Raw genomic sequence first — 10,479 nt, forward strand, 5'->3', positions numbered from 1 at the left:
GAGCAAGAGTTTGGCACAAGGACAAAAGGGATTATACCTGCTATGAATACATTCAGCCTGGAAACTAGAAAGTGTCCAGCCATCAGAGCTCAGAGTACGGTGTAGCCTCACAGTGGGAATAACATAAGGAAAATAACCTAATTAGTTTTAAGAGGGAGATTGAAAAGTTTAAGAATGTCTCAACAGCAGGGGACTGGATTTGGGAAGTGCCTTTTAGTCCTGTGTTCAAGGAGGAAGACTGATCAGAAAAAACAGCCAGAACCTCTATCTGCATAAATTCCCTTTCAAAAGCATTTTTACAAATCAGTCTCATCAGGTTTAACTTCTCACACCTTTGGTTCACCAGCATGATCAGAGATTCACACAAGTGCCAGGTACCTGTGTATACCTATCTATAGGTTAATATCCTGAGTTATAAATGAGCCTCTGTTTTGTCACTGATTCCCTTAACCACTCAACATGGATAAGAAGCACTGTAGCAGTAATATGGCAGGACAAGTAAAGAGGATTTGGGGTGGGTTTGGAGATTTGGACACCAGTGTCCAGCATGCAGAGTAATCCACACTGTACTTGTCATAAGCCTGGTGTAAAACTTGTATTAAACTATCTGTAAATATGATTTTCTTCCGTGTACCATCCCTTGTGAGATCCCATTCACAACGATGGAAATGCAACTTTAAGGCCATTTTTACATAAAAAAGGGATAAACCAGAAAAAAAGTTTGGGTTTTTTCCTGGTTTTTGTTTGTTTGTTTGGGTTTTTTGTTTTGGGGTTTGTTTTGTTTTTTATTTATTTTTTTGTTGTTGTTTTTAATATTAATCTGAAGGATTAGCTTCACCACTGTTCTTTAAACAAAAAAACAAAAAAAAAACCAAAAAAACAAACAAAAAAAACCCACACACATGGAAATTACAAAATAAAATAGAGGTATAAAGAACATACAGTAATTAACACACTCAATACACTTAAATGTGTGTTCCCAGAACTTCAGAAAAGAGCTGCTTCAACATTCAAAGTGAAATGTCCACTGAAGCAATATTGTAGTCTTAACAAACATTTTTCCCCAGGACTTTATTCCCAGTTAAAGAGGTCCATTATTAACTGCACTAAGCAGTAAGAGCTCCAGATGAACAGGAAAATCAGAGGATGATTGTTGGTTTTGTTTTACACACACACACATCCGTGTGTGATTGTTACTGTGACTTCAACTTCTTCCATCATCATGTGTGACCACGCATGCACCATTTTGCAGAATTAGGTGTTTCTCTCCTACAACAACAGCATTTTCTCTGGCAGTCACACAAAGGGTATCTCCCCAAACCTACCAGGGCTCTGATTTGGCTTTTACCCACATAGCACCTTTCACTCCCCAGTGTATCAGCCTCGGTGAGTTGACCTGAATGCCTTGAGCTTAGAAAGCCAAGCACTGTCAGCCCCCAGCCAACACACCAGCTGTGCACACCCAACAATGGAGGGGCCACGGGCTTCCAGGTGGGTTTGAGATATCTCCAGAGATGCCACACCCTCCCTGGGCAGCTGTTCCAGAGCCTGCCACCCTCAATAGATCTTTCAGATGTTGAGGTGAAGCTTCTTGTGTTCTAGTTTATGGGCACTGTTCCTCATCCGGTCGCAGGGCACCACGGAAAAGAGTCTGGCATCTTTCTCCTGATCCACACCTTTGAGATAGTCATATGCATTAATGAGACCCCCTAAGGGGAGGCCCTATCCTCGCGGTCTCTCTTCGTAACAGAGCTGCTCCAAGACCTAATTATCCCCTGGATGTGCTGTTCAGACACCCAGCTCTCCTCTCTCTGCTGCTGCCCCGACAGACGAGCCGCGACGTGCCTCGGGGCGACATGGGGGGCACCCCCTGCGCAGGGCATCCCTGCTCTTCACCCCCTGCAGGCTCCTCTGCACCTGCCTCACTTCCTCCGGGGACAGGCGGGCACCTCCCGAGCTGCCGGGAGCCGGGGCCCCGGGAGCGGGGCAGTCCGGGTACCGAGAGCGGGACAGCCCGGGTACCGAGAGCGGGGCAGCCCGGGTACCGAGAGCGGGGCAGTCCGGGTACCGGGAGCGGGACAGCCCGGGTACCGAGAGCGGGGGAGCCCGGGTACCGAGAGCGGGGCAGTCCGGGTACCGAGAGTGGGGCAGTCGGGGCCCTGGGAGCGGGGCAGTCCGGGTACCGGGAGCGGGGCAGCCCGGGTACCGAGAGCGGGGCAGCCCGGGTACCGGGAGCGGGGGAGCCCGGGTACCGAGAGCGGGGCAGCCCGGGTACCGGGAGCGGGGCAGCCCGGGTACCGGGAGCGGGGCAGTCGGGGCCCCGGGAGCGGGGCAGCCCGGGTACCGGGAGCGGGGCAGCCCGGGTACCGGGAGCGGGGCAGTCCGGGTACCGGGAGCGGGGCAGCCCGGGTACCGGGAGCGGGGCAGCCCGGGTACCGGGAGCGGGGCAGTCGGGGCCCCGGGAGCGGGACAGCCCGGGTACCGAGAGCGGGGCAGCCCGGGTACCGGGAGCGGGGCAGTCGGGACCCCGGGAGCGAGACAGTCCGGGTACCGAGAGCGGGGCAGTCGGGGCCCCGGGAGCGGGGCAGTCGGGACCCGGGGAGCGGGGCAGCCCGGGTACCGAGAGCGGGGCAGCCCGGGTACCGAGAGCGGGGCAGTCCGGGTACCGGGAGCGGGGCAGCCCGGGTACCGGGAGCGGGACAGCCCGGGTACCGAGAGCGGGGCGGCCCCGGCCCCTCAGGAGAGACCGCGGCTGCCCCCGCCATCATCCCCGCGCGGCGGGGGCGGCGCGCGCTGATGACGCCATGTTGGGCAGCCCCAGCATGGCCGCGGTTCGGGCGGCTCCGGTCGGCGCTGCGGGGCCCGGAGGCGCTGATGGTGCCCGGCGGGATCCACGGGGCGTTCGCCTCTCGTACGGGGCTGCTGCGGGCGCTGAGGGCTCCTCCAGCCTGCCCGCCCCTGCATCTCTCCTCTCCCGGCTTTACCCGCCTCCCCGGGCCGTTACGCAGCGCGCTGCCGCCCTCGGGGCCCCGGAGCAGCGGCGCTTGCCTGGGATGTGCCCGGTGTGAGGGGGCGGCGGTGCCACAGCGCCCTGCGGCAGCTCCGCAGACGGCAGAGGGACCAGACCCGGCCGAGGAGCTGCGCCGGGCCTTGGCGCGTGTTGTGCGTGTGTCACAGAGCTCCTGTTCTTGGGAGCCAACAGATGACAGCCGTGCGGAGTGGCTGGCATCTGAAGGGAGTGGGTTTCCACGGCAGTTATCAAATCAAATGTGCTGTGCTGCGGGTTAAGAAAGCTAAAAGGTGACCCCAAGCGCTGTAGCTCAGAGTGCGAGGCCTTTTAAAAACACTTCTGTCGGGGGGAAAAAAATAAAGGGGAAAAAAAAAAAAAAAAAAAAGGCATGCCATGGCAGTGGTTTAATTTGGTATAGTTGCCAGTTTACCTTGGGCAGCAACCTAGGAAAACAGCCAGGAATAAAAGTGGAAGGCAAATGGCCCTTTTGATTCGTCCCTCAGGTATTATCCCTGAGGCTTGCTGTTGGGGAACAGCACTGAGCATCCTCCAGGGGAGAAATTAAATACCATCCCTTATGCCAGCACAGCCCGTCCTCTGCCCTGCCTCATCCTGGCTGGCTGAGACGGGTCAGGATAGCACCTGGAACAGCCCTTGACATGGCAGGGGCAGGATCCTGGCGGAACAACTACTCTCCTATTGGCTTTATTTCCACCATCCCCTATGCTCTTCAAAGACAGACCCTCAGTGAAGATTTTTGGTTTTAATTTTGTTCCCCCCTGAGAAAAACTCAAGTTTGTCGATGGATTTGATTGCTATGTAAATCTGATATGAATCAGAACTGACAATATGGAGACAATCTCTGCCTTTCACACAACTGTTTGTGGCTTTTGCAACATTGTGGTAGTCAATCCTTTATGATAGTAAATCTTTTACCACTGCCACATTTATATCCTGAGATCTTCTGGAAGCCTGAGGCTTGACAGAAAACATTCTCAATATAATGAGACATATGCAGGAACTTGTCATTGCAGACTGTTCTGACACCTGCACTGTCTTCCTCAGAACTGTTCACAGAAGTGCACTGAATCATATTTGTTTCTACACACCTCTGATTAGCTGGGCAAAACCCACTCCATTCAGCCAGGCAGGTTGGACAAACTTGTTTCTTCCTGCTGGATTTTACAACTGAAAACAAGACTTCAAAACAAAACAAAAACTCACCAGCAACACCAGCAGCCTTATTCTGAACATGTGGGATGCTTCCCTGGATGTCTGTTCATTTCCTGGAGTGAAACTCAGACACACTAGTTCACTGCTGCCCTGAAGTGTGTGGAAGCTTTTTTTTTTTTTTTTTTACTTCTCCCTCCTTTTCTTTTCCCTCCTTCCTTGTGTTGATTTGTGGGACCAGAATGACTTTGATTTCAGCAAGTTTGCTGTTTATTCACGTCACAAGTTTGACAGCTTTACACCAAATCAGATTGCTGGGTTTCAGGAGAGCTCTGAGGCGTCACTGGGAGCTCCTTTAGATTAAACTCGCCTCCCCGGTCTCCCCCCTCTCCCCCTCCTTCAGAGCCATTTAAACCTCTCTGGGGCTTTAACAGAAACGTGCTCCCAAGACCTGCATTTCATTCTGCCACTAATATGGTAAGTGCTCTTTGCATTTCTCTCGACCTCGAGGCAGAGGAGGAGAAGCTGGTCTCTCCCTTGAGGGAGTGAAATAGATTCTGTGCCCTCTTAAGATGAGAAGGAAAGAGGGCTCTCCTCTACCTGCCAGTGGTCTCTGCTGCTGTGCTTTCCCATGGATGGGCAGACTCCCTGACTGAAGCTCCAAGCTCTGCCGTTGTCTCCCTTGCAGAGATTTAGAATTGCTGCAGGTGAGGCTTGTTTGGAGAGAGAAAGGGTGAATCCAGAGACAGCCCCGGACTTTGCGGTCTGGGACTCCTGCAGAACTGCAGGGGCAGAAGTGAGTGCAAGCAGCCAGGAGGTGACTGCTGGCTCTATGCTGCTGCTTTTGGGCTGAGTCGAACACCCGTGGTGGCGGGAACGGTCTGGCCAAGGACAGCATGGGACCTCCCTTCACCCTAAATCCACTCCGTATCATTCCCCAAGGGTTTGCAGGAAACTGAGCCGCCTCCCTGGCACGGCTGTGCTCGGAGCCCCAGTGCTGCGGGGGCTGGCGGGGCGGCACTGCCCGCGCTCGGCGCACGGAGCGGTGCCACCGGAAAACGGGGAGCGGGCACCGGGTCAGGGCCGGGCGCTGCCTCGGGGGCCCCGGCAGGGGCGGCGGAGCCGCCCCGCGACGGCACCTGAGCACAGCCCGCCCGGGACGGGAGAGCGGCGGCGAGAGCGCTGCCCCGCCGGGGCGCTTCTGCCGGGGCGCGGCGGGGCCGGGCTGGCACCGCCTCTCCTCGGGCTGGGGACGGGGCCCCGCCGAGCGCCCCATCGCCTCGGCCCCTTCCCTCCGCAGAGCGCCGGCCGGCCGTGCCCGGAGCCGGACTTCGCCGGGGGCTCGGGCTGCGCCTGCCCCTGGTCCGCCCCCGCCGGTGTTTCCAAGGAGACCTGGGCCGCCGTCTGCGCCGCGGAGCCGCCGCACAGCCAGGGCCGGCGAGAGGCTCGGCCGCCGGGTGAGTGCGCTGGGCTGCCGCCGGGGCCCCAGCCGGGCCGGGAGCCGTGCGGGGCCCGGAGCGGTGCGGGGCCCGGCTAACCCTCGCTCTGCTCCGCAGGGCAGATCTGCAGCCCGCAGCTCGGTGCGCAGGACGCGGCGTGGCAGGGAGACCAGCTGTCCTCCCAGCTCTACAGAAACAAGCAGGTAAAGGTTCCTGGCCGCCCAGCACAGCCGGGTTCACCCCACGAGGCTCCCGAACTTTATGTCACGTATGGCACCTTCTGGGTTGGCTTATGGCATGTCACCAGCACAGATGTCGGAAGTGACACAAAACTGTTGCTCCTTACGTGAAGTATTTGTCTCCCCGACGTTGTCCTGTGAAGCTGGACCAACTGTGGTGGAGTTCCCTAGCCATTCCTCCCCTCTTACATCATATTACAAGAGCAGCCTTGGCACTAAAGAAAACCAGAGGCATGAACTTGGGGTCCCTCAGGCTCTGATAATGCCTTTGGCTAAAAATAGGCAATGTGTATTCTCCTGATTCTACCAGGATAAACTTCATGGGAAATGATTCCACCAGAGTTGCCTAATTACGTGGAGGATCAATCGTTTTGACCAACGGGTTTTCCCTGTTACTTTATTTTCTCTTATCTTTAATTTTTTTGGTAAGTCCCAACAAGAGAGAAGAGAAACTCTGAACTGTCTTAGATGAAGGAACTCCAGATTGGTGATTCTGATCAAGTACCTGGAATTACGTTTTGACTCAGTGAAGTCAGTGAAAATTTGGATATTATCTTAAAGGTCCCTGGAAGCAAACCATAGTTCCAGTTGTCAGTGTACTTCTTTCTTTGGCTCTGCCTCAATCGTTTAAGTTGGTTCTTGACTGAGGCTGTGCTCAGCAGATGCCTGTGGTCCTTGGCAGAAGATTCTTTGTCCTCCTAAAGAAGTCTCCAGAGATATGCTCAGGGGCCAAAAATCTATCTGTAAACACTTAGATTTCCCATGGAAAAGTGTTAGGTGCCTGCCATTCCGGTTCAGCTTTTGAGACCAGGCATTATCTCAACTCTGTAGATGTACCAGGGCTGGCACAGTAGGGTCCACAATTGAAGAGATCAGTAAGTGCTGCTATATCATAAAGAATGTCAACTGCATCTTCCTTCTGCGTTCTACACCCATAAATTGTTAGTTTGCAGCTCCTCCTCCTTTTTTTGCACCAGCTGGCTATAAATGGGAAGGAGGGGTGCAAAGGGATGTTTACTGCAGCTCAAGAGGAGATCCTGAAGCTGCTGTCATGCCCGTGACCATTTCTGGCTGCTCACAGGGCTACCTGTAATTCTTTTCTATTATTATTCTGCGGTTGCAGGGTTTTTTCCAAGTAATCTTCTCAAACACTCACTTAAAGATTAAAGGAAGTCAAAAGTGAAAACTGAACAGTCATGCCACTTAGATTTACAGAGACAAGAGGCTGGAGGGGGGTGGGTTGAGCTCACAAAGCAACACCCAGATCATCAAATCCAAGCAGCTTGTACCAGAGGGCAATTGCTATTAAGTTACAGAGTCAACACCCATTCATCAGTATCTCTATTCCACAGCTTCAAGATACTTTGCTTCAGAAGGAAGAGGAACTTGCTAGGTTACATGAAGAAAATAATAACCTCCGACAATACCTGAATTCTGCCCTGATTAAGTGTTTAGAAGAAAAAGCCAAGGTATTGTGTTCAAACCTGTCATACAAATGTGTGCAGAAGGAACAGGTTGATTAAGTACAGGCCAGTAAAATATATCAAAAATCTAAGAGTGTAGACAACCTGCAGTGGAACCCACACTCACATTTAAATTCACAAAGGTGACAGTTTCCTCCAGGAAACTGTCAAGTTCTGACTGTGGAGACAGTGCAACACCTGGAATAATTAAGTTTAATTTATTAGTTAGTTATAAATAAGTTAATATTATATGGTCAAGGTAAAATTATTCCCTCTAAAGCTCATTTTTTCAGTAAAAAGTTCAATTTTGAATATATATATTTTAAATTACTCTGGTTTGTCAATTATCCCTTTGATAAGGATTTTTTTCCAGTTTATTAATTAAAAATTGTGGGGGTTTTTTTGTTTGTTTTTTTTTTTAATGGTGAAATACAAGATTAAACACTTCAGCTTGGGTGAAACATTCTGTTAAACTAAGTGTGAAGGGGTTTTTTTTCACATTTGGATTCTTTGTCTCTCATTTAAACAAAAATAGCTTGTCAGCTTAAAGATGTTTTTTGCTATTCCAACCTTGCCCATGAAACTGAACTACTGATTATTTGCTCAACTCTGTGGATTGGGCAGGAGGCAAAAATGACTGTAAGGCATAGGAGACTTTCCTTTTCTGTCCAGTTGATGAGTTGTTAGTGTGATGTGTCCCCCTTCCCATGGCCAGGCCTGGCTCCTGGCGGTAGAAAAGGTCTCCCTCACTGGACACAGCAGGGAAACACAGCCACCCCCTGTGTCCTCTGGAGCAGGGTCCAGCGTGGAATTGTCATGAGAGGGGTGTGAGCAGTGAATTCATGATGTGGTAGGGACCTTCCTTGTTTATTCTTACCTTCCTTTGACCATCCCAGGATGCCTGAAGGGCCTTTCCTGGGATAATGACAACTGAGGTGAATTGATGAGTGCAGAGCCACTCAGGCCACTGCGCTGAGCACTGCTGGTTGGGATCACCCCTGTCCCAGCATGAGTTACCTTTGCATCCTCCCTCTTTGTCAGGCTGCCACTTTGCTCCCTGTGCCCTGCTCACCTGCCAAGCACTGCTGGCACAGAGCTCAGGGCTGGGAATGCCATCAAAGCACAGGTCTCACTGACATGGCCACACTCTTCTCTTTCAGGGACAGGGTTGCTGCAGACACTGTAAAGATACAGAATAGTTGGTCATATCCATATGTGTAAGCAGAAGGTAAAAAACGAAGTGTCTCTGTAAGGGCAGTAGTAACCATCTTGTGCATCTGAGGTCAGAAACATGCTGCTTTCAGATATCTAGAAATTCATATTTTAATCTTCTGTCTCCACCTTGTTGTTCTGTTTTTTGTTGGTTTTTTTTTTTTTAATAGAAACTACTGTCTGGCCATGGGCAAAAAACCTGTGCTATCCTCAAAAGTACCAAGAGGAGATTAAAAGAGGATCACTGCTTGGTTCCTCAAGAAACTCCTCATGCGTCCAAAGCTAGAAGGAACCTCTTCAATGAATTCACTGCCTGTGAAGAGCAAGCCAGCCCTGCTGTGGACAGCTGGGTCTTGCAGACTTTAGGATTAAAAGATGTGAACACCATTGATGAAGCTTCAGCTAACTACAGTGCCCTGTCCCCAGACCTCAGAAAAGACACGTACTGCCTGAGCCCTGGGGGAGCAGCAGACTTTGAGCACGGGGAAGGAGCAGCAGCATTGTTTAGCTGCAGCCATGTGCCTCCAGCCAGCAGCAGCACCCATCCCTGCAGCGAGGATTCTCCCTTCCTGCCTCAATTTTCTTCAGCACCGTGCATCTCCTCAGCAGTGCCAAGTGTTTCCTCCCTCCCAGCCTATGGGTTGCCTTATTTGACTGGTGGTTTGTCACCCAACAAGACAGAAGTGGCCTTCACAACGTCCCTGAGTCCCCACCGCAACGTGAGAACACACAGCTTCCACCAAGGACAGGCCTTTGTGCGCAGGGACGACGATGGGGGATGGAGATTCACCTGGGTGCCCAAGCAGGCTGAATGATGCACCTGCAGCAAGGGTCAGCCAGAGGGGATGTAGGAGTCACACTTTACCTTGTGCATGAGACGAGTTCAGGCAGAAAAAAGGACCCCTTTTGCGTTTTTCTGTCACTAACCCACTCCTCATTCCCTCACAGATTTTCGCAGGTGTGACTCTAGATTGCACTTGGACAATTTTCTGCCCCAGATGTTCAAACTGGATTCCTTTCTCTTGTGCCTGTGTTGAGATACCTGCTTTTACTTGATTCCTGGGGTTTTGTCGTCTGCTCTTCCTTGTTACTGGTAGTTTCCAGGCTGGAGGGCTTTCACCTTTAATGATCACTTTCACGTGCACCAAACTGGAAACCACTTTGAGAATACACCTCTCTCACTTTGGAAATAGCACATCTCTCACAGATATCCAGAGATAACAAAGGAGGCATAGGATGGAGGCTGAGGATCAGCAGTTTGAGTGATTTATGTCTCTCTTGATTACACGGATTGCCTTGGATTTAACAAGTACCCGTGCTTGCCTTAGGTGCTGCACAAGGCAGACCTGCCTGCAGTTCCATGGTGCTGCCACATTCTTTGATGATGCCTCAAAATAAAAACAGGATTTACTTCTAACGCCTGGAGGCTGCATAGTTACAAGTGATTTGACAAGTGCAGGAGATCTTCCTAAGATGTGATTAAGAGACTGATGTGTTTACTAATGTGTTTAACAGTATTTTGTCTGTGAATAAAGGGAGTTTACATTTGAGGAGACAGTTTCACTTAATGGTTGGAGTGGGTCTTTGGGAACCACAGCCTTCAATGCCAGCTCCTGCCTCTCTGTGTCTGCCAGACTGCGATGGGCTGAGGGTAAGACCAGCACTACTTTGAGAGTGCTTTAAAACTCTCTGAGAGAAGGTGCTCTAGCACTGCATAGGACTTGACTTTTAGTAGTGCTACTAAATAATATGAATGATTTAATGATAGGAAGTCAATGGACATGAAGGAAGCTCACCAGTGCTGTTTTCTGTTACCTTTGTCTTCTGTTCTACAGCAGTTTGATGCCCCAGTATCAAAATAGATTGACTTGGTTATTCTTGCTTTCAGAATGGGGCCACTGACACTGAGGAAGGACTTAAGTAAAAATAACCAAAATTGAGGATTT

At 51.4% G+C, this 10,479-nt stretch overlaps 1 protein-coding gene across 1 annotated transcript; it reads left to right on the forward strand.

Annotated features, from left to right (window-relative positions):
• Positions 1 to 2,796: 2,796 nt before the first annotated feature.
• Positions 2,797 to 9,856, forward strand: GMNC (geminin coiled-coil domain containing). The gene is made up of 5 exons (XM_040074398.2): positions 2,797 to 3,162; positions 5,481 to 5,637; positions 5,737 to 5,822; positions 7,211 to 7,327; positions 8,704 to 9,856. The coding sequence occupies exons 1-5, from the start codon at positions 2,797 to 2,799 to the stop codon at positions 9,346 to 9,348; spliced, it is 1,371 nt and encodes a 456-aa protein (XP_039930332.1). The 3' UTR covers positions 9,349 to 9,856.
• Positions 9,857 to 10,479: the final 623 nt, after the last annotated feature.

Source organism: Hirundo rustica, chromosome 10 (assembly GCF_015227805.2).
Source record: "Hirundo rustica isolate bHirRus1 chromosome 10, bHirRus1.pri.v3, whole genome shotgun sequence".
Classification (NCBI taxonomy): Eukaryota; Metazoa; Chordata; class Aves; order Passeriformes; family Hirundinidae; genus Hirundo; species Hirundo rustica.

Bases quoted from the DNA above. Each gene is read 5' to 3' on its own strand.
- GMNC (XM_040074398.2), top strand. From the start codon at position 2,797: ATGACGCCATGTTGGGCAGCCCCAGCATGGCCGCGGTTCGGGCGGCTC. The intron at 5,823-7,210 runs GTAAAGGTTCCT...TCTATTCCACAG, and splicing joins AGCTCTACAGAAACAAGCAG to CTTCAAGATACTTTGCTTCA. The intron at 7,328-8,703 runs GTATTGTGTTCA...TTTTTTTAATAG, and splicing joins GTTTAGAAGAAAAAGCCAAG to AAACTACTGTCTGGCCATGG.